Source organism: Haliotis cracherodii, unplaced genomic scaffold, assembly GCF_022045235.1.
Source record: "Haliotis cracherodii isolate W230 unplaced genomic scaffold, xgHalCrac1.p SCAF_1, whole genome shotgun sequence".
Taxonomy (NCBI): domain Eukaryota; kingdom Metazoa; phylum Mollusca; class Gastropoda; order Lepetellida; family Haliotidae; genus Haliotis; species Haliotis cracherodii.
The window spans coordinates 29,089,111-29,113,883 of record NW_027266264.1 but is presented as its reverse complement, the minus strand read 5'-3'; the positions used below and the strand labels follow the sequence as shown (position 1 = coordinate 29,113,883).

Sequence of the window (24,773 nt, the reverse complement as noted above, 5' to 3'; positions counted from 1 at the left end):
TAAAATGACTTCAAAACACAAACTGGTTACTCATCATCACCAAGTTTATGCACAATATTGTTTAGTTTGTAGAGGGTCTGACCTCTTCCTACTGGTAATTTATTTCTTTGTTGTATTCCAGTTGTATCCCGGCTTATTTACGTGTAGCATATCATCCTGACCCAGTATGGTAATAGTTATCATTGTACACGTTGAACGACCACCACACGACACAGGGCCAACAGGAGTCCATAGCCAAACAATCCAAGTATCGCCCAACATTATATACCCACATCACAGGTGGGGTTTTAGCACTAAACAACATTGGGTGGCAAACGTGTTCTACACAATGCCATGCCCGGTCCACCGAATGAGATGTATGCGAACGCATGGAAATGGCTGAATTGACAAGGTAGAAACCACAATGTGTCTTTATTACCCTGCATACACCTAGAAGTTAATGCTCAGCCAGAGTGATTGTGAGGACCCTTTGCCTTTGGTAAACACTCTCAGTTAAAGGAAACGCGCCCACCGCCTGATAAGTAATGTTGCTTATCGTCGACGTTGCGAGGGACGCGACAGTATCCAAGGGCAGACCACGGGAAGAATGTGATCATATTGACCGAATCGGAATGAATAATGAAAAGTTTTAAGTCAGTGAGCTTTACGCTCTATGAAAACAACTGCACCGGCAGTTAGTGCACAGGCGTCTGGCCAACTGTTGTTTTTTTGTGCTTGTGGATAAATGTTCTTTTTCATTTAATATCTGGATTGTCTTTCGCCGGTAAGTGTTCTTTTACATTTAATATCTGGATTGTCGTTCGCCTGTAAGTGTTCTTTTACATTTAATACCTGGATTGTCTTTCGCCGGTAAGTGTTCTTTTACATTTAATATTTGGATTGTATTTCGCAGGTAAGTGTTCTTTTACATAAGAAAATGTTTAATGTCGAGGTTGTATTTGGCAGGTAAGTGTTCTTTTACATTTACTATCTGGATTGTATTTCGCAGGTAAGTGTTCTTTTACATAAGAAAATGTTTAATGTCGGGGTTGTATTTGGCAGGTAAGTGGGTGTTGTTTACATTTAATACCTGGATTGTAATTGCGGGTATGTGTTCCAGTCCATTTCATCTCTGTATTTCTGTTTCGAATGTAAGTATTTTGTATACTTTGTTTTCGGTTTCGGATTTCTATTTTAGTGTAAGGATTCGTTTATGTGTTATACATTGCCATAAAAGGCAAATAAATTATTGTAGGTATCTTTGAATGAAATGTAACCATATTAATTAATTATAAGCGTTTACAAGTCTATTTGAATAACCCTTTCAAAATGGAATTGGTTGGATAGACATATATATCTCTCTATCATTTTAAGGCACTGACATCTCATAAACTCTCTCGTTCCACTCTGCCCCAGTATTAAATACAATTGGATAATAAAAATGAAGGATGGGCTATAACAATATTTTTTGTCGTGTACAACATGAATAGACAATAAACCTAAAAATATTGAGTCAATGTAGAACATTCACTCTTGTAATAGTCAAATGAAATGTGAACGAAGAGGACTGTAGCCCTATATAACAAGTATGCGTTTATGATCTCCTGTTCAATACGCCTGGTTTCGGTCCGTCTATGAAGGTGCGAGGCTTATGTTACTCCTATAGTGTTGTCCTACAACCTGACATACATAAGACTCGGAAGGCCAGTCGGTCAGGTTGTGGCTTCCATGCCAGGTGGCCTCCTTGTCGGCCTCCTACCTGTACCAGACAAGCTGATGAAAAGCAATCACATCTTTGCAATATCGGCCTGGACTGACGAGGTTACTTCATAGAGGAATGTGCCGCTTCCGTGATCTTGTGGAAGGAGCGTTTGCCCGGAGAGTGGGAGGTTGGTGGTTCGATCCCCGGCCGCATCATACATAAATACGGTAAAAGATGATGCTTGTTGCTTCCCTGGCTGGTGCTCGGCATTAAGGGGCTAAAACAAGGACTTGTCGACTGGGAGTCAGTATACTGGGTTTGAGTAGGGTGTCCTTGCTAAACTGCGGTATGGTATCTCAGTGGGCTTAAAAAACCGGCATTTGTCTGTCCGGACTTGTACAACCACACACAGACACACACCACACACACACACGCAGAGAGACACACACACACACACACACACACACACACACACACACACACACACACACACACACACACACATGTATGTACGTCGCCATATAAGTGCAATAATCTTGAACGCGAACCTCATTGGGGATATATGTGTAACTGTATGCGTGTGCAGGGGATGATCTAAGTGTGAGAAACAAGTACAGATGACGTAATGATTTTGATAGGCACGTGAGAAGATTAGGGCTGGACTACGAACCTTCTATGTGCCCGAACGTCATATTGGAGCATTAAGAATATCCTCCTTAAGTCAAATTGACAGGCATTTAGACTATTATGCACACAAAAAAGTGTTGTGTCAACTTCTCTTTGTTGCCAGACACACGACGTTGCACAACATGTTCTTACCCCTTTGGAAAAAGTACACGTGAGGACCCGGGGTAGAACAGGTCTTCAGCAACCCATGTTTGCTGTAAAAGGCGACTAACGGGATCGGGTGGTCAGGCTCGCTGACTTGGTTGATGCATGTCACCGTATCCCAATTGCTCATGGTGTCAATCACTGGATTGTCTGGTCAAGACTCGATTATTTACAGACCGCCGTCATATAACTGGAATATTTTTGAGTGCGGCGTTAAACAACAAACAAACAAACAAACCTTAGAAAAAAGAACGAATTCTCATACAATTACCCGTTTCTACGAATTGGGGACTGGATACGAGAAAGGTTTCCGTGATAACACGTATTCGTTCCGTGAAATAGGATCACGATAACACCATCTTGAAATATCCAGCTGTAATACATAAGTAAGTCTATATCAAAAATGTCTACATGTAACTGCTACCTGATACAATATTTCACATACCATGTCTTGTGACAAAACCTAGGACGGGAGGAATGGTTACGACCTTCTTGTCTCGTAGGTGAATTGTAAAGTAACGCTCTGTTGACACAAGAATCAATATTGATCTTAGTGCATTTTGCCTGTTTAAGAAAAGAAACTGCTTCCTATACAAATAGCATAATGATTACAAAGTGTGTTCATAGTCACCCCCGGCTTTCTTGCGTACACTTATAGAATCAAACCAAACCTTTATCAAATAGGAGCGCTTATTCAATCGTATGTGACTGGTGTGCTGCTTAACGCTGACATATCACGAAAGAGAGCGGTTAAATGCCCTACGGATGCATATATTAAAGGCAGCTAGTTGCATGTAATAGAATTATGGCATATATCTGGTTATGGCATTATCAAGAAAGATTAATTAAAGTTCATTTCGAAATGATATTGTAATATATATTGTAGATACGATTCTGGAAAGAAATGCAATATAAATTCTGAAAATATTGCCAAGTTGAGTCAAATTTGCATTTTTGTATTATGATTATGGTTATTCAAGAACGACATTTTAGATAGCTTAAAACCTTTACATTGATAAATATAATATTATGTTTTTTGAAAAAAGATTACAATATCTTAGTCATATTTTGGCATATAAAGAGGAAACCTCAGGCAATCGCCAATCTCCGTTTTGACCTGCCTGGTGTGCGGAAACATTCCAACCATATGTTTTCTCATTTTACTTTAACACACGATGATAACTACCCTAACTCATTAGGTTACAAGTTTCTTCAAATGGAGATTGTACTATTGTTAAGGTCACAATGACCACGCCACACTTGACCCTCCCCATGCACCCATTCCCTCCACTGAATCCTCATCTTGAATTATAGATTCCCGTGACTGATAGTGCAGCTCCCCATGCCCCAAGCTGTCATAACACAGCGTGACTTCACCCCTCCAAGTAATTACGTACTTAATTATGCAGATGACGGGATCACCAACTCAAGCGTAGTAACCACACCAACAGCTCCGATACACAATAATAAACTCCTGTCTTTGAATATGAAGGGACGATGATGTCTAGTCTCCTAAGAAGCAGCAATTCGCTGTGCGCAGTTGCTTCCCTTGGTCATGCCAGGACCCTATTGCCGTTGGTTCGAATCCCGGATTCGCCCTGACTATGATCCTTGGTTTGTCGGCACCATACCCGTGCTCGTGGATTTCACTAAGACGAAAGCATCTACATCACACCGGGCTTTCGCGAACAGCTGGTGTCCTCACTATTTGGTAGTTATGTCTAGTGGATAGATATGTGGATAGATATGTGTGAAATGGGGTTTAACGTCGCGTCCAAGATCATTGCACTTATATAGCGACGTGCATGTGTATGTGTCTGCTTGTACTAGTCCGGACTGATGCCGATTTATAGTGCTAGCACACTGAGATACCATGCCACAGTGTAACATGAATACCCCACTCAGACACAGTATACTGACTCCGAGCCGACCAGTCCTTGTTTTAGCCCCTTAATGCCGAGCGCCAGACAGGGTTACAACAAGTACCATCTTTTAACGTATTTTGGTATTACGCGGCTGGGGATCGAACCTCGGACCTTCCGCTCTCCAGGCGGACGCTCTACCACTAGACCACGGAGGTGGTCCCACGGTTTGGGAGCTTGATTTCGTCGGAAATGTTCTTGCCACGTACATCACTTCCCGATATCGATGTCTTTTCCCGTGTTTCAACTCAAAACAAAATATCTCCTACTTTTGTTTTTGCGTAGTATATTTTGGATGCTTAAATAGAAATAAAGTATTATACAATTTCCGAACATATACTATTAAAAGCTGACTGCGCACACGTATGAAGGATACATAATTTTATGCACATTCAACTGTAGTTATAGGTTTCCTATGCGTTACCTGACGTAGCTACTATACACGGCGTTTTCAATAATTTATTTTACTATATTGCAATAGTGGTTTGTAACATTAATTTGTGCTGTGTCAATATGTTTTGTTATATCGTAAACTTGTTTTGAAAGTATATCATATTCAGTTTTGGGTTCGACAACTGATCTGAGCATATGAACACACTGTACTGTGAATCTTTCGTTATTGCCCATTTCAAGAGATCAATACTTTTATATTGGTCAATAAGTAATTGACTCCTACGTGCTATACATAAAGGACCCCGAAGGACTTATGCGCTGCGATCACTGCAAACAGAGCCCATATGTAATAGTCAAGTTTACTCCGAAAAAGCTACAAGCGCCGTCTTGGTACAGTTTATATCATTTCTATTTAATTTCAAGACAATTAAGTACGAAATGAGGTTGTACGACCTCATTCTCACCTTCCCTGATAAATATGATCACGGGAGACACAGAAACACACCTAGAGACTTAGTGACTTACTCACCCAATGAGGGTGAATGCCATTTCCTCTCAGTTGGTCATGAATTTAGTGCGTTTGTTTAACAAACAGTATTCCAGTTATATCACGGCATGTCAGCTCAATGTTGGAGGAAAGCCCGAGGTGATGCATGTCTTACACCTTTACCAGTTTGGTGAAACCCACGAGCACGGGTATGGTGCTGACAAACCTAGAAACATAATTGGGCGAACCGGGATTCGAACCAACAATCATAGGTTTATGGCATTCCTAAGGGACGCAAATCTGCACAGAGAATTGCGGCGCCTTGGACTACTGGGCAACCCGTGACCCCGATTATTAAAGAAGAAAATAATTATTTCATGTACATATCGGCAGTTCCATTCAAATGACACGTTATAAAGATTTACACATGCATTCAGTCTGCCAATGCTATATTGCTTCAAATCTATTTTGTAACTTTAAAATCATTTTGTACTCCGTGGCGTTGCAGTATTGGAAAAAATTAATTATTCAGAAACAAAATATGATGACAAAGCAAAATTCTATACATGTATTTCAGGTACTACTATACTGTACTAAAACCGGACATAGGAGCTGAAATATGTCTCGTACCTGTGTCTGTAGGTTTACGAATGACTATAACGAACCACTCACGACATTATACGGCGAGTTAGCCTCTGATAGTGATGTTTGTACATGACGCATACGTTAACACTTTATCATAGTGAAGGGATTTATAAGCATAATATACACACGCTTTAAATCAAAAGTGTTTCCCCTTAACTTTATCTGTACCCCTGACCTACAGATCATACAATCGGGATCAATGTCAATATAAGACCATCACCCTTGACAACGCAGCACTGTGGTCCCAGGTGATCACTCACGTCGCTGTCGTCAGCAACTGACGAGGAATAGACTACCACAGAGTAGCTTTTCAAATATGGGTCTCACACCTACATGGATGACTTATGAATATACCGTTGACATACTGAGCCAGTGTACTTATTCACAAGTTATTGACTCTGAAATTGGTACTTGAATTGGTATTATAGACGGAGGGTGCATACCTTTAACGTTACGCCCTATAAGGCTGAATTTTTAAAATCTTGACATTAACGGGACGCATGTGACACACACTTAACTCCCTTAGTCGTGTCAGGATCCGGTGGTCTTGACAAGCAGTGATTGACAGAAATACTACCACTCTAAACATGTATCTATATGTATGGGCTCAGTGATAGTGCTGGAGTATTGTTTCAAGCGTGGAGTATTGTGTAAAACCACACTTACTCACTCGTTTCGTTGAGTCATCATTATGGGTACTACAGTACATAACAAACTGAAACTGCCCTCCCCCCAGAAACCCTAGACGCAGTAATCTGACCCACTCATTTGTTTGCAGAATGTTTTATGATGATACTGAATGAGTAAGTGAATTGTGTTATAAGCCACAGTCTTCAGTTTTCCAGCTTTGTTACGGAAGCTCGACAAAATCGAACCTTGGCCAAATAATCCAGTCGTGTTTGTGGTGTGAGCAACTTTTCCGCTTTCCTTGCACGATGACATACAGTGTAACCACCAGCTCCTATGAAAGGCATAGGGTACGGGGATCTATTCTGGAATTACCAAGTTTGGTCTGGTAGAATTATCGAGCACGTTGGTGTAGATGTAGGACTACTTCCTATAGCGGGTGTCTAATCTGGCGCAGGTCATGTCGGCCTCAAAAATTGACCCCTAACTCGTGGAGAAAAGGGTGCCTAAGGTCAAGTCGAGTGCCAAGGTGGTCGGAGGGTCAAGGTCGACCCGCCTGCCGTGTTTCAAGCCTTTGTGACAATTTTCCGTACCTGAAGTGACGTTTTTCATGTATCCTCAAGACGTCATTCCCGCAATTGGCATTATGTCATGGAGCGAGTGTTTTTTCGCCGCTTGTAGTATCATTCATGTCATGAGGCGGTTGGGTCACCATGAATGGGCTGTGTACCCATTAAGAGAATCAAAACCCGGACCGTCAGCGTGGGGTTAACGGTTAAACAAATATGCTGCCCCTCCACATGCGATGTCGTCATGGGGATATGATGCTGATATTTCATTCTTGTGGTTCTCTCTTGTTTCCCCGTACTACTATAGCCCTTGGTTATCAATTGCAACGTCACGCCGAAGACCCGGGTTCGATTTCCGACATGGGTACAATGTGTGAAGCCCATTTCTGGTGACCCCCGCCGCGATACTGCTGGAATATTGCTAAAAGCGGCGTAAAACCATACTCACTCACGATCAATTGCAATGCTTAGGGGTTTTATCGTTAAAGGTTGGCATGGTGATATTAATACAAAATCTTCATTGTTTATTTTAATTGATGCAATAGAAAGACTGCTGCGCCGAGAATCCGATTCTCTCTATTGTAAGGAAGAGCTCTTAATGATGGAATACAAGCACATATATGACTGACATAATTCACAGCGTTAATCACACTGAAGGAATTGTTCGCAGTAGTGTGTGAAAATAGCCAATAAAATCATGATTAACGCTTTGTTTGAAAATCAGTTGAAAAAGACCACATTATGTCAACGACTTAAACAAATGTAAAGCAAAGAGGTTTATGTCAGTGCACGGCATTAGTTTCCCAAGCTACCAACACTATCGATATCCTGTCATTAACTGTACTGTGTGTACTCACAATGTGAACGAGCTATCTGTGTGTTTACCTTACACTTGAAACTATACGATCAAACCATAGCTGCAAACCACGAACATGCCGTGTAGGGTCTACTTGCATTGAGAGTGAGTGAGTGAGTTGGGTTTAACGCCGCTTTTAACAGTATTCAAGGTATATCGCGTCGTGTCAGCTTAATGTGGGAGGAAAGCTCGAAGGGACGAGGTCTGAGACGTTTACCACTTCGGTGAAACTCACGACCACGGGTATGGTACTGACAAAGCTAGAAACATAACGGGGGCGAACCGGGATTCGAACCCACAATCATAGGTTTCCTGCGTGCCCATGGGACGCAACTCTGCACAGCGAATCGCGACGCCTCAGACGACTGGGCCACCCGTGCCCCCTACTTGCATAGAGAGTGTCGTATAATGCTACTGATAGAAGTGATAGAAATGAAAGAGACCAGCGAAACCGCATCTTCTGTTTCATATTTAGATCCATGCATAACAAAGTTGCAGTGAGAAAAACACATCCACAAGAAGAAGAACAAAATGGTAAAGGGATGATCAATTTTCCAAAAGTCAACTTTCCCTTGAAGTCGAGCTATATTTTACAACTTTTGAGGCACAATTGAGCATGCGATTTCTTAGAAAATTATAAAGTGCGTTTGCCCAGTTTTACAATATTTATGGACATAGTAAACCTTTCAAGCTTTATGGTAGACATGTGGATGACATTCCAAATTTGACGCATCAGTGACAAAATGATGTCTGCTGCAAGTACCTATTTTGACTTGTACCATTCTCCTGTGTTTTAAGGCAAACATTCGACTTGCCTTTGCATGTGTTTGTCACAGGAGCCACCTGTGGGGCAGGATACAATCACGAACACCTGGTATCAGGACTGTTTGATAGTGATTCATAAACACATGCTTTTGATAAAGTCAAAACCGTACAATGGATTCTGCATTGACTAGAAATGTCTTATGATTATGGACAAAACAATTCTCGCTTTTACCTGAATGACATGTATATTGTAAACCATCTGTACGTAAATGAACGTCAACGCCAGAGAATACTCAGCCTCGATTGGGCGTAAAAGGCAGACTGGCGGTGAACATGAAATGAATGGCGGTTACTTGTATCACGTGTGTTAATACTTAATATTGTTAATATTGGGGTATAACCACATGTGAGTGTGAGCTGGGTTTAAGGCCGCTTTTAACACTCAGTATTCCAGTTATATCGCGGCGTGTCAGCTTCATGTGGGAGGAACGCCCATTAAGCTGACACGCCGTGATATAACTGGAATACTGTTAAAAGCGGCCTTAAACACAACTCACTCACTCACTGTTCAGAAACCAGTGGTGCAATATATTGGAAAGCAACCATCCTCCATCCACTCTTGGATCGCGATCAGAGGAAATAATCAATAGAAGTTTTCAAAAACCATTTCAATTTGGACGACAATGCAGTTGTTTTTGTAAGTATGCAGAAGTTGTGGAGGAGGATATCAACATCCATGGGAATGGATGCGTAGGATAATTGCCTAGGTCTCCGCGGACACAGAACAATCACTTTGGAACGAATTCTTGGCAACATGAATTAATAAATGTGTAAACTATCCGTCACGTACTTGTGACTACATTGTTCCTAGGTACGCATTAAATATTATCTGTTGTCTTGTTTAAAAATAATGTGTTACTGGTGGAAGCCATTGTGTATCTGTATTGGTGATACCTTATTCCTTCTATACCTATGTAATATGAGGCCTGAACGGACAAAGGACGTTAACCATTGTGATACATATGATTCAGTTGTAATACAGTATTATTAAATTCTTCAGTGCTTAGTTCTGTTTGTAATTGAGTTGAGGTCAATGCCTCTTTAAGCAGTATTTCAGTTATATTACTGCATGTACATGTATGTCCGCTTATTGTATTAGAATAGTACGTTAAAGGTGTCCCTTCACGCCATAAACAGCCGGATCACCAGTGTCCTTATCCTTTGAGTGAGTGAGTATGGTTTTACGCCGCTTTTAGCAATATTCCAGCAATATCACGGCGGGGGACACCTGAAATGGGCTTCACACATTGTACCCATGTCGGGAATCGAACCCGGGTCTTCGGCGTGACGAGCGAACGCTTTAACCACTAGGCTACCCGACCGCACCCTTATCCTTTGATGTATTATCAACCCAAGTAGGCAGTCACAGTATCGCAGGAAGTATTGAGTTCTATAAGGAATATAATATTATACACTGGAGGAAATAGCTGAGCCTCTCTTTCCAAATATAGCAATAAGTGATTTCCCAAAGAAAAGATGTATGAAAACTTGGGAATGTTTTTAGACAGTTTTGGAGAAGTTAGGATATTATTGGAAATATCGCCAAAGAATGTTCACAGAACGTACCGCTAATGTTCTGTCCAAGTACGGAAATATATTCCAGATATAATTTGATGAATGTTCTGACATCTAAACTTGGCCTCTCATGACACAATATTCAATATGACATCCTGAAACGTTTACCACGCACAAATATCTGTGAACCAGTCTTTGACATGACTGGCACAGTCACAGGGTATAATCAAGGATAGTTTCGATTATTGATACAATGACTTTATACCACGGTCAACCATCTCTGCCATTATGTATTTGCTTTGTTACAGCATAATCAATAGGCACCAAAAGAATGTATTATTTCTATGTTTGGAAGTTAGTCCGTTATTTTTGAAGTATCGTTTTGTATTTTGTTTTTGATTTGAACCGAGCAGGGAGAACCTTTGTCTTGCGTCACTGAAAGAAGTAGCGGTTATGTCATATCGATATCGACTTCAACATGCGGACGTCCGTTTGGTGCTAATCATGTAGCATGTGGCCAGAAATGATTACTGATCGATCTGTGAAGGGAGCATTTCAAGTGAATGTGAGAGGTGTCATTATAGCCTTTGAATCGACTTTCAGATGCCGTTTCCATTTCTGGTGTTCCCCGACGTCATATTGCTGGAATATTGCTAAAAGCTGCATTAAACTATATACACTCACTCAGATGCAGTTTACCGTTTGCCTCGGCGACAATTGTATCAACATAATATTCACCAATAATAACCTTCTTTATTCCTGACACACAAGTCTGACAGCCGATGCCACGAGTCGAGAGAATGACATGTATACGGTGGTATAATATATGGTGGAAATAATGGCAGCACCAAATGGAGATGCAATACCAATAATCAATATTTACAACACCGAGATGCTGTAAAATCATTTCAATTTCTCCTTCTTAGCTCTTCATGTGAGAACAATGTGTGACGACCTCACATAAATATTGACACCAGTTATGTACAAACCGGCGTCCTTTTATTCCATTATCAATTATAGTTTACCACTGTGGCCGTCTTAGATACCCGGTATTATTCCACTCTCATAGAACGCCACACATGACAAAGCAATGTCACCATTGAGAATAACCAATACAAAAGCTATGACGTATATATTGTTTTCCATCCTCCATAGCAACCAATTGTTTTCTCTTTGAAGGGAAGCGAAGAAGGGCGTATTGTTTGTGTGTCTACCGGGACCATTAAATGTGTAGGAAATGTTAGGTGCAACCCATCACAACTACATAGAACCAGAGCCAAAATAAATATTGTCAACATGAATCGATGTTGGTCGTTACATTTCTTTAGTAGGGCTCAGGTGCAAATCGTCATGTAATATTATTTGCCTGTCTGGGTGTTGTAGATTGTTCAATGTTGATTTGCACCTTAAAGTATACGCAAAAACATTATTGTGGCGAGATGACTACGCAGTTGCTAGGATGGCATGTAAGACTTTGTTTTGACTGTGTATCATGATGGAGAGAACATGTGTTTATATATTCTAATACATCTGTATCCTGTCCTTACGATCTCACGTCACGACAAATAGGTAGACTATCTATGTGATGCTTAGTTCAGGGTAGCCAGTGACAACATTTTAGACTGCAGTGCTTGTGGCACTGTGGCGTTTTGGGGGTCCTGTCACCACTTGAACGATAACGTGATATTGGTTTAGAGATTTATTATAATAAGAAAGGTAAGAGTTTACATTGTGGTTCATATAATGTTTTTGCTGAAGTCTTTTTTATTTTATTATATTCATATAATATCATTATGCGGGTGTTTGTGCGGTTCCCAATATATGCATTTTGGGATCTTTCTGCCTGAAATCGATATGCTGCAATGAGTTTTTTGGTTGCTGTCTTTTGTGATTTTTCTATCATTGGTTCAATTATGAAAGTTTTATTTTGTCTCACGTTTACTGATGGACATGTTTCCCACAGATGTGCATTTTACTTATTGCTACTTATCAGTTATCAAAAGAACATTTCAATAATGGGTATTATTTCATTTTTCCAGACACATTTCTGATTCCGGGCGCCTACAGCGTCTTATCCTGGAACAAGGTTCACACAGTATATTTGCTGTTCTTTCTCTGATGCCATAAGTGGCACCAAGATCGTCCACGGCCAATGGTGTGAGTAGGTTCTGCTACCATCATGGGTTGTGGATCCTCAAAGGATGGAACAGCTGATAGTCCAAAGAAGACGGCGGGTAAAAGGAAGAGTAACGCTAAGACTGAACAGGTAAGAGACAAAGAAATATTGATCGCATCACTCGATAGAAGTGTCAGAGACCACTGCCATCAAATAAAGAGATCACTCAGAGTAAAGCTGCATTGGTACACATGCGACTATTTTCTGAATGCAAGGAAATGCAAATTCAGATGGGCATTTTTCACCGGTTTATTCTCAAATACGTGTAGAAACACTGTCCACCCAAAATCTCGATTATATCAATAATGTCTACTCACAATGATCATGATAAACATGATAAACATGTCGTCAGCGTGAACGATCAAAACGATCAATTAAACGTTCATAATTGCTCCAAACCAAAGACACAATGCAGCTTTAGTCGCATCTGACATCACCAGTTCTTTCCACCAATTTACAGCAAAAATGCATACTTTCTGATTTTGTCGACTCTTGGATCCACGTCTCAGGTGGAAGTAGACGTAAGTGACAGCAAGACAAACTCAAACAGGAACTCTCCGGAACGGCAGAGGGCGACCCCGTCACCGACTAAGTCCTCTCCACGCAAGGAGCAACAGTCCCCGGACTATGATCCTTCATACGCTGGAACACAGAGTTCCGCTCTAGAGTCTCCCTATGACAAACACGGGGATGTGGTGAGTCAGGCATGACTCGCCTGAGTCATAGCTTGCTTCCTCGTGACGCAGTCTCACTCACCATTTCGTTACTAACAGTGCATCTCTCTTCTAGATATATATGATATGATCAGATGCAATATATATTGAAGGTGTCGAAGCAGAAAGGTTTATGGAAATTGACGGCGTCGTATTATTGACTGATATTGTGATGCTCACACTTATTGCAAACCAGAAAAAATCTGATGGATATTTGAATTTCCGATAACTGTCAAAAGAACGTGTATGTTATGTGTCTTAAGAAGGTACACCAAGGAGCTACTCCAACTTACTCTCTCTTGATAGTTTACGCATGACATAGGATAGTGGACAGTCAGATTTTGCGCCGCAAAATAGCACACCTGATGTCTATTTGCATTTGACCATGACACGTGTTTATCGTTTCACATGTTTGTGGTATATTTTTGTTTATCAAAGTAATATATTGCTGCATTTTACTGTTGATTTTTTCACTTTTATTTGTTTGTATCTGCTCTACTTATATTTTTTTCAGTGTCATTGGCTTTGCCTAGAAATTTAGAAATAATGCTATTGGACAGATTAGGTAGATATTTCTTTACATCGCATTCAGGCTTCGTGTGATAGATTTCATCTTACATTTTAGATTTTTGAATTAGATAGAAATAGAAATATAGATTTAGTTTTTGGGCGTTTGAAAACTCTGCAATATATTTGATACCTCCCAAATATATGGAAATCAGTAAGATGAATATATGATTAAAATAATAAATATTGTTTTTGTTTACATTACTTATGGTTATGTATGTTCACGTATTAAGCATATATTCCACTATACTTTGCATATCTATTATCACTTTTATATATCATTTATATATGCATGTTGTCATGAGACTTCTTTTCTTTTACACTGTCACATCAGGAGCTACATTGTAATGCTACTATACACAAAGGATTGTTACCTGTTTGTAATTGCCTTGATTGCAATCTGTTTCAATATAGTTACTAAATGTATACCTATATGCAATAACGATTGTCTACACAAGTATCTTCATGGACTGAAGGGTAGCCCAGTGATGAGGGCGCTGACACCCTAAGCCGAAGACAAAGATATACAAACTTTAGATTTTCATGTCGGAAATAAATGTGATACGGATTGAAGATTGCGGCAAGTTGGCAAATAAGTGTATCTCAATCTGAATTCACGCAAAGAAATTGGGAATTTTAAAAAAAGGTTTGATGAATATGAATCAGAATATGACGATCATTTACTAGTGTTTAAAACAGATCTGTACTTATAAGCGTTATCACTGACCGTGCCTGATGCATGGTGTGTGTATATTGTACTGATAACGTGTACATGTATAAGGTTTACCTGTATGTCTCTGCACCTACAGAACGGGAGGGCCGGAAAGTCGAAATACGAGGACAAAGATGAGTCGTCTTTTCAAGAAGCCAATGACAAAGGTTATAAGGTAAGAAAATACCGGTACATATTAACTGAAGGATGGTCGGTTTCTCAGAAATGTTCCCAATCAATATCAGATAATGCGTTACAATTTGCCCTTTTATTATTATAATATTCGCACACCTGCATGTCTGTGAGATATATGTGATTGACACAAAGCATTCAATTCCTCGATATTATACGGTCAGTTCCTGTCAGACAGAGTTACTCTAAAGGATGCAGTTTGAGAGAGGTTAGGTATTACGTAACTGAAAAGGGATGCTGTGACCTTCAGGTATTGGGGATTTCCATCTCAATACATCATCAATATCTGCAGAATGGCTGTGTAGTTGAGGTAATAGCATACAAGAAACATGTTTTCCGCTTACGGTACAAAATCAACGCGAACAATCGATATTGTATTGTGTGTCTGGAAACCTGCTATTACTATGGTCCATCGAACAAAGAAAGGACTCCGTGAACCTTTTGATATCAAGCTAATGCAAACCTATTTTGTTACTCCCTGTAATGCATGTATTGTGAGATCGGTTTGTCTCATTACAGTAACAACTAGATGCCAGATATGCTAGACCTGCTTCGCTCATGTGTTATACGTTTTTATGTGAATAACACAATGCAATTTAAATACATATTCTACTTCATTGAAAACAGCCTAAGTGAACATACTTGTACATGTAAGAAGTCAAGATCAGTACCGATTTGCGTTAATGATACGAAAGTCATTCTAATATTTTCAAAGACAAGGTTCCTCACTGTAATTCTGATTGGGGTTCCATTGGCCATCACACTTTTCTTTCTCCTTCACACATTGAGAACAGGGATAGTCCACACTCAACTACATCGTGATAGCTTATTCTGATGTATGTATGGTGATAGCTTATTCCGATGTACATGTATGTATAATGATAGCTTATTCCGATGTGTGTAGAATGATAACTTATTCCGTTGTATGTAGAATGAGAGCTCATTCTGGTGTATATCTGATAGCTTATTCCGATGTATGTATAATGATAGCTTATTCCGATGTATGTATAATGATAGCTTATTCCGATGTATGTATAATGAGAGCTTATTCCGATGTATGTATAATGAGAGCTTATTCCGATGTATGTAGAATGATAGCTTATTCCGATGTATGTATAATGATAGCTTATTCCGATGTATGTAGAATGAGAGCTCATTCCGATGTATGTATAATGAGAGCTCATTCCGATGTATGTATAATGAGAGCTTATTCCGATGTATGTATAATGATAGCTTATTCCGATGTATGTATAATGAGAGCTTATTCCGATGTATGTAGAATGATAGCTTATTCCGATGTATGTATAATGAGAGCTTATTCCGTTGTATGTATAATGATAGCATATTCCGATGTAAGTATAATGATAGCTTAATCCGATGTATGTAGAATGAGAGCATATTCTGATGTATGTATAATGAGAGCTTATTCCGATGTATGTAGAATGAGAGCTTATTCCGTTGTATGTATAATGATAGCCTATTCCGATGTATGTATAATGATAGCTTATTCTGATGTATGTATAATGATAGCTTATTCCATTGTATGTATAATGATAGCATATTCCGATGTAAGTATAATGATAGCTTAATCCGATGTAAGTATAATGAGAACATATTCCGATGTATGTATAATGATAGCTTATTCCGATGTATGAATAATGATAGCTTATTCCGATGTATGTGTAATGATAGCTTATTCCGTTGTATGTATAATGATAGCATATTCCGTTGTATGTATAATGATAGCATATTCCGATGTAAGTATAATGATAGCTTAATCCGATGTATGTATAATGAGAGCTTATTTCTATGTATTTACTATGACAGCTATTACTGTTACCATGATTGCTTATGCGGATGTATTTACGATGGTAGCCTTAAAAGTATGGCGATGTATGTGCTGTATTCGCATTCTATGTTTGATCAGAGAAGAGTCCGAGAGAAACTGAAGACATCGACAGGAGGAGGAGACATAGAGGACCTGGAGAAGATGATAGCTTTATTTGAGAGATCCAGACTGGAGGATTGTGGAGACCTGACGCGTGCCAAAGAGAGGCTCAGATATCTCAAACTGAAGAGAGGTTGGTCACATTCCCGCCTACATCTCATATATGATCGGTAGAGAAGGGGCATATCGGGCAATAAATCATTCTGTCGCCAATCTCTGGACCTTTCGAAAGATCAAGAAATGATATGAATAGATTAGCGCTTATCAAGAAAGTACTTCTCATATACGATCGAAAGCCGAAAGCACTCCAGATAAAACATTGGTTTGGGTGTCCTTAAATTACCGAGAGTGTTGGCTGATGAGTCTCGCCAAATAGTAGGATTTATGACTGACCGATGTCCTGAATGGGATACACACATGTTTGACGATGGCTAAAAGTGAAACAAACAAGAAATGCGATAGTGGTGTATGTGGTATAGGCGATATTACATGCTTCATGTCTGTGAGTACTTCACAACAGGTGACATGCACATGGCGTATCAAGGAATAGGGGGCTCGCAACTGTACAGTACACACTAATGAGCAAAGTAAAGTGTGAACTATCTAGTGTTTACTTTCTTTTGACCGGTAGTTTCTATGCACAAATAAAGAATGCCACACTGATTAATAGTATGTTAACGGCGAATAATGATGTCAATGAGATTACCAATGTCACTAAATATTCTGAATCAAATAGCGGCAGAATAATTCTCATTCAATGTTTTTGAATATACTGACAAAGAGAAACTGTGTCTAAAATAGTAAGATTTAACAAATATTTTCATCAAAGTTAAACATCAGAAACCAAGACTGACAAAGAAAAACTGTGTCTAAAATAGTAAGATTTAACAAATATTTTCATCAAAGTTAAACATCAGAAACCAAGACTGACAAAGAAAAACTGTGTCTAAAATAGTAAGATTTAACAAATATTTTCATCAAAGTTAAACATCAGAAACCAAGACTGACAAAGAAAAACTGTGTCTAAAATAGTAAGATTTAACAAATATTTTCATCAAAGTTAAACATCAGAAACCAAGACTGACAAAGAAAAACTGTGTCTAAAATAGTAAGATTTAACAAATATTTTCATCAAAGTTAAACATCAGAAACCAAGACTGACAAAGAAAAACTGTGTCTAAAATAGTAAGATTTCAACAAATATTTTCATCAAAGTTAAACATCAGAAAACAAGTTCCCGTGACACTCAACTTGCGTTATTAATGACCAATTTGATTCCAGATTTACGTGACTCAATGCGACGTCGTCACGTCGGCGTGCTAAACCGGACAATAGCTGACGTGCAAGCTTCTCCTTACGCCTACCAGCTCCACAATCAGCTGGAGAAGGCCGAGAAGCTGCGCGACCACCTGAAGGAACTGAACACGTACAACCACGACATCCTCCAGATGGAACAGACAACCATATCGGAGTTACGGAGCTATCAACGACCTCCCACCAGTGTCCATGACGTCATGGCGGCAACATACATGCTACTAGGCCACGACGAGGATCGACTGACGGTAAGATGCAACCACACGCATAGTCCTGCACCATGACCGTGGAATACATTTATTGTATGACAAAACAATAATCTAGAAATGCATACAAAAGCAAGTCTAGCCAGCTCAAGCTAGTCCTGCACCATGACCGTGGAATATAATTATTTTATGAAAAAGAAATAATCTAGAAATGCATACAAAAGCAAGTCTAGACAGCTCAAGCTTGCTCTATTCCACTGAATAGGGATTTTTTTATATTTTTAGAGTCAAGAAGGATATTGTGTAATATAAGATTTCAGCGACTAAATGCACCAGACGCACTGAAGATGTTGTGTTTGTTTGTAAAGGAAATAACTATGCATAAAATGTTGATGGTGATAACGTCATATTTCAAATCTGATTTTAGAAATATGTGAGTGTATATGCTTATCTTCTTTACCTTTGATACGGGAGCTGTAGCGTTTATGTCAAAATGTCCTCTCGTGACGCAGAAGACACGGTTCAATGGTCAAGGGTCACAATTGGTACAAGTTGGTTCTTTGAGTCCTTTGGCGTGATATCTTTTGAATAGTGCTAAAACCATTACTCACTAAGACTTGCATCATATTCTACGATCAATAGAATGTGATAAATGATGTCATCAAGCAGAGGATGTGAATGTGTAATGTAAATGCAAAACCCAGGTTGTTCAGGGTGTAATCTTGACACACTGATCCGATTACAGTGGTAACAACGGCTCGCGCTTTGAGCACTCCGCTCTTAATAAGTCGTCTTGTATCATCATCATCATCATCCGTTAGTGGTAATGATGGTGTTTTCTTCCATTAAAAGGGGCCAATGGGTGGTGGTGTAAGATTGGATATACCAAAAAGGTTTCCCGTAACAACCAGGAACGCCTTACTGTCCTCGATGTGTTTATTTCCTATTCCTGTGCTATCGATAAGGTTAAAATTGCATAAACAAAACTGATCGCCGATATATGCCAACTGTTAACATAATTTTCATTTACCCAAAGAAGTTCGAGATCACGTCACTGATTCTAGTTTTCATCACCTTGGATACTTTGTTTCCCTTGTGCCAGGAATGGTCCGACATACAGTGCCAGATGGGCAGGCTTGGTAAAGACAGTCTGGTGAGACAGGTGGAGACATTTGACACCAACGACGTCGACGACCAGACAGCCGGCAGAGTGAAGGAAATCCTTGGATACCACGACCTCGACCAAGTGAGGGCGGCAAGCAATGGCGCGGCCAGTTTCCATGTCTGGGTGAGTTGACATGCAGTAAACTCATAGAACACACCATTCGTCCTGTGTGTATAATAAACCTATAGGTGAGGGGCAATGGAGTTTAACGTCGCGTTCACGAATATTGAACTAATCCCCACAATCCCGAGCGCCAGGGAGGGTAACAACAAAGACAATCTTTTACAGGCGCTCTATCCACTAGACCACGGAGGTAGTCTGTACCTGTTTAATCTCATAGAGATCTATGTAAATGTACTCGATGCTCCTCGTGAAGATTCGGAGTCAGACATAAGGTAAGACACAATGTAGGGGATCGGATGGCACGCTCTCTGACAAGACATGTTGACAAGTTGAGCGATTGTCAACCTACCTAAACGGCCTTTATCGTTGACAGTGTTCATTTTTTTAGTCACTGGAACGCCTGATCCTGTACTGCATACATTTGTTCACTGGACATCTCAGCTTGTGTTTTGTGTTTTGTCTGGATGAATAGTTTTGATGGTTCTTCTTGTAAGTATGGTTGACGGATACCTTGGTGTAGATACCCTGTTTTGAAAAACCTACTGGTGAGGCCGTTGTGAGAGGTGAACTTAACACTCACTTGTTTTACTATTGTAGAATGTTAGCTCCAGTCTGTCCGTGTCCCTTTGAGCGGAAATATACACACATCAAATCATCTGACCAGATTACAATTATTTTAAATCCTGAAACCGATTTGAAACCGAGGTTCGTACAGGAACGAGTAAATGTTGTTGATCGCCAGTCGACGGATCTACAGCTGGATTACGCCGAACTGTAAATAAGCGAGTCTTACAACTAAACCATATGACAAACGCTGCACCCCTGTCAGAGCAACAAAGCAATCGGAGAGCTACCTGTGAGACTTACGACAATCGTACCGCCAAATATGGAACTCATGCCAATCGTACCGCTATACTGGGGACGTACGTATTGGAAATATGCCAATCGTAGCGCGACATATGGAACTTACGACAATCCTAATACTTTAAATGGGACTTGCGCCAATCGTAGTGCCATGTTAACTTTGTGGAACTGGCCCAGGAATCACTGGTCATGGTTACGTAACCTAGATTCACATGGATTATGATCCTAGGTCTATGGACAACACACCCATGTTTGTCACCTTGGACTCGCCTCTCGCTTAAACGGACTGATCGATGCTACCTGTCCTACCTCCCCTTGCTGTACGAGAAGTAATATCCTACAATGATAAATATTTAATCTTGACGTCCTGTGGTATTACCTACTGGACACCAAGTTCAACATAGATACCTCGTCTCGGTACGCAGATCACCGCAGATTGCGTTATCAGGCATCTCGGTACGAAGGCTACGAACATCAAAATTAATGTTTCACACAATCACGGGAGTAATCTAAAAAAGCGGAAGCAACAAAAAATTTCAAGGGCGATCAATACTTTGTGACTTTTACCGGTAAGAAGTGTTTGGTTTTTTAAATATTAGTGTTAGTGTTATATAAGAGGGCGTGAAACTGGAATTGAGGCGGCCGGTCCCAATACTAGTGTTTTTGAAAATATACTTCTCATGTGAAGGGACCGCGTCCGTGATCTAGTCGATAGAGCGTCTTCACGGAGAGCGGAAGGTCGGTGACTTCATGTCCGCCTAATACCAAAAGACGTTAAAAGGTGGTACTTGTTGTGACCCTGCCTAGCCCCTGACTGGGTGGCTCGGAGTCAATATATTGTGCCTGAGTGGTGTTATTCATGTTAAACTCCATGAAATCACAGTTGGCTAGCACTATAAAAGCGGCATAAATCCGGACTAATACACGCAGCCATACACGCATATGCATGTACTTCGCTATAGAAGCGTAATGATCATGAACGCGACCTTAAAGCCCATTTCACCTCACCTGATTCCTAATGTGAAAGTTCTCTTCGTGGTCTCATGCACATCTCTTCCTCCTGTTGCAGTCTAGCCAGATGGTGGAGAAGATCGACAAGGACCAGCAGACAGAGGATGACAGGAGGAGACAGGAGGAAGAGAAACAGTCTGTAGCTAGCAGTAAAGGCAGAAAAAAGAAAGGATAATACATTGGGGCATGTATAGTGCACTAGCTTCCATATCAGCCAAAGACTCTACTTTCCAGTCCGACCGCCTTGGTCAGACTTTCTACTTGTGTTCCTCAATCAAAAAGATAGAACGAAGTCGTCATTGCTGTAGTGGGCGGACTGTTATGACACAAATACCACTGCAATAACCAGTTGTAAAACACAAACGATTATGTAGTTCTGCCTCTATTGAAAGACGCCGTGATATAAAGTCAATGACGGATATGAAAAATATTATATTTAACTGTTTCGATACACATGTCACGTTTAACGAATACATTAGTTAGACAAATAATATAATATGGTTAACGTCGGTTTTATTGACAATACCAGTCAAATAGTGCTCTAAAATCCTCCTTACCTAAGATAGGGGCACGGTTGTTACTGAGGGAATTTGTTTGCTAATAAGGGTAATATTTTATAAATTCAATATTTTAAATAAGTCAGTGCGACTTGATACTGAACAATAATATTGCATATAAATACATTTTTTTAAATATTGTGACGCTGACGAGCGATGCCAAATCTTTCTGAGTTGTGTGCATCAGTGCTACATGAATTATCTCCCCTACTTCACATGGACGACGCATGACAATGAACCGGACTTTGATGCGTGCACATGATGACTGCAGCCTGGTTCCCTGGGTATGCTGCGCAGCATACCCAGGAACCAGTCTGATGATGACTGTTGAAATATGGACGTATTGAAATGCAATGAACAAACTGGCATAAATGTACACACGACTATAAGCCTATCATCTACTTTTAGTTAGGCACTCTCATGGCATAGTTTGGAATTACGTGAAGTGTGATATCACTATTGCCCCAAAATGGGATGTGGACGAATTTGTTTCTTTTTGTTATTGTACAGTATGTGATTTTTATGTGCCAATATATCTGTGATATTGTATACTACTCAAAAGAAGTTAAAGAATACCTTATTCTTTGACCTTAGTATAGTTGATCTGACATGTCATGACAGAGTAACTATAGTAACATAAAAGAATCGCGTGTTCTTTAACTTCGTTGTGCAGTATATATCAATCTTTACATATTCTCATATAACCACGTGTGTTTTAGAAATACACAACACACATGTTAATGTAGAGCATTCCTTCAGCAAATGACCCTACTACACATACGTTGCGTAACCTGATGCCATGTTAAAGTCTCTATGATCATGTATGAAACAAGAAATGTTGATATTTATTTTTCTGCTGCTGTAGATATCGTTAAATAAAGGTCATTTATATATTGTGGTTTTGAGTTGTAGGAATTACTCAGATTGTTTTCTTCTACACAAGACCGCCTCCGTGGTCTAATGGTAGAGAGTCCGCCAGGAGTGCGGAAGGTCGGGGGTTCCATCCCCGGCCGCGTCATACCAGAAGACGTTAAAAGATGGTACGTGTTGTTACCCTGTCTGGCGCTAGGCATTAAGGGGCTAAAACAAGGACTGGTCGGCTCGGAGTCAGTATACTGTGTCTGAGTGGGGTATTCATGTTAAACTGCGGCATGGTATCTCCGTGTGCTAGTACTATAAATCGGCATCAGTCCGGACTAGTTCAAGCAGCCACACACACACACACACACACACACACACACACACACAAGTGCAACAATCTTGGACGCGACGTTAAACCCCATTTCACCTCACCTTCTTCTACACAATCATCACACTGCAAGGGTTGTGATTTCACAACGATGATCCTACATGCGTTTCCACAGTTATACATTTTCGCTTAAATTTAGTTGATAAAGAGAAATGAAAATCAAGCCCGGTTTTCAGAGAACCGACTCGAGGCTTCTCGCCCAACCTGTTGTCAGTGGAAACCATGTGTGACCAGACGCTGTAACACATACTATGAAATGGTGACGTTTTGTAACTGATGAAATCACCGGCGTCATCGTTTCTCGTCTTTTACTGCTGTCATATTGATACATTTGCTCTGAATTCTTAAACCCAAGACCGTTAATGTCATCCACATCAGACAAACAGATATTATGCTCATTCATCAGTGACACCTTTACCATAGTTGCAGGAAAGTTTAAAAATAGTGTGGCTTTTAAAGTCTGTAATGTAGAAAGAGACAACGTCTTCCCTTTTAGTAAACGCGTGGTGTCGTAAACACAAGGAAATATTTCCATGTATACCTACTGAGACGGTATAGTAGTAGTAGTAGTAGTAGTAGTAGTAGTAGTAGTAGTAGTAGTAGTAGTAGTAGTAGTAGCAGTAGTAGTAGTAGTGAGTTAGTATGATTTTACGCCGCTTTTAGCAATATTCCAGCAATATCACGGCGGGGGGACACCAGAAATTGGCTTCACACATTGTACACACGTCGGGAATCAAACCCGGGTCTGCGACGTGACGAGCGAACACTTTAACCACTAGGCTACCCGACCGCCCCAGTAGTAGTAGTAGTAGTAGTAGTAGTAGTAGTAGTAGTAGTAGTAGAAGTAACCGTTGTCTACTAGGGGGCACGGGTGCGATTCGCTGTGCAGAGTTGCGTACCTTGGGCACACCAGAAACCTATAATTGTGGGTTCGAATCCCGGTTCGCCCTGATTATGTTTCTAGGTTTGTCAGCACCATACCCGTGCTCGTGGGTTTCACCGAAGTGGTAAACGTCTGAGACCTGCATCACTCGGGCTTTCCTCCCACAGTAAACTGACACGCCGCGATATAACTGGAATACTGTTTAAAGCGGCGTTAAACCTAACTCACTCACTCACTTTGTCTACTAAACTAGTTGTCTATCCATCTACTCTCCGCGATTAGCTTTGCCTAACTTGTGATTTCATGTGTTTATTATTATATTATGAATACTTCCTACACGAAGTTCGTGTCCTTTAGACATCTACTAACAAAGTACAAAAAAAAGTCACTCAACACGAATACGTGTAATCTTGTAGATGGTGATCCCAGCTGATCCATGACAAAGTATTTAGTTATGTGGTATATATCACCTAGAGTCCAATATTGTCCCCAAGTGTATTAAGTGTATTATTATTTTAACACCCAGGTTCGGGTCACTACAATATAAACTGGTCACTGTCTACGAGGCTGATCCAGGGCCTGCGAAAAGCGATGAATCACGTCACAGGAACAATGACGGCTGTTCTGCTGTTGTGTTTCTGTTTGCTTGTTTCTAATCTGATGACAGGCTAAGTCAGGGTTGTGTTCGAGGTTTAGGAGCGGCCATCGTGCCTCACTAGTCACGACAGGTGCATTATACGTT

At 40.2% G+C, this 24,773-nt stretch overlaps 1 protein-coding gene across 1 annotated transcript; it reads left to right on the top strand.

The window, feature by feature from the left end:
- The first annotated feature begins 658 nt into the window (after positions 1-658).
- Positions 659-21,846, top strand: LOC139462994 (uncharacterized). Its single transcript, XM_071244553.1, has 8 exons — positions 659-763; positions 12,391-12,617; positions 13,037-13,222; positions 14,617-14,694; positions 16,639-16,792; positions 17,941-18,221; positions 19,282-19,467; positions 21,401-21,846. Exons 2-8 carry the CDS (start codon positions 12,531-12,533, stop codon positions 21,515-21,517), a joined length of 1,089 nt encoding a protein of 362 aa, XP_071100654.1. The 5' UTR covers positions 659-763; positions 12,391-12,530; the 3' UTR covers positions 21,518-21,846.
- Positions 21,847-24,773: the final 2,927 nt, after the last annotated feature.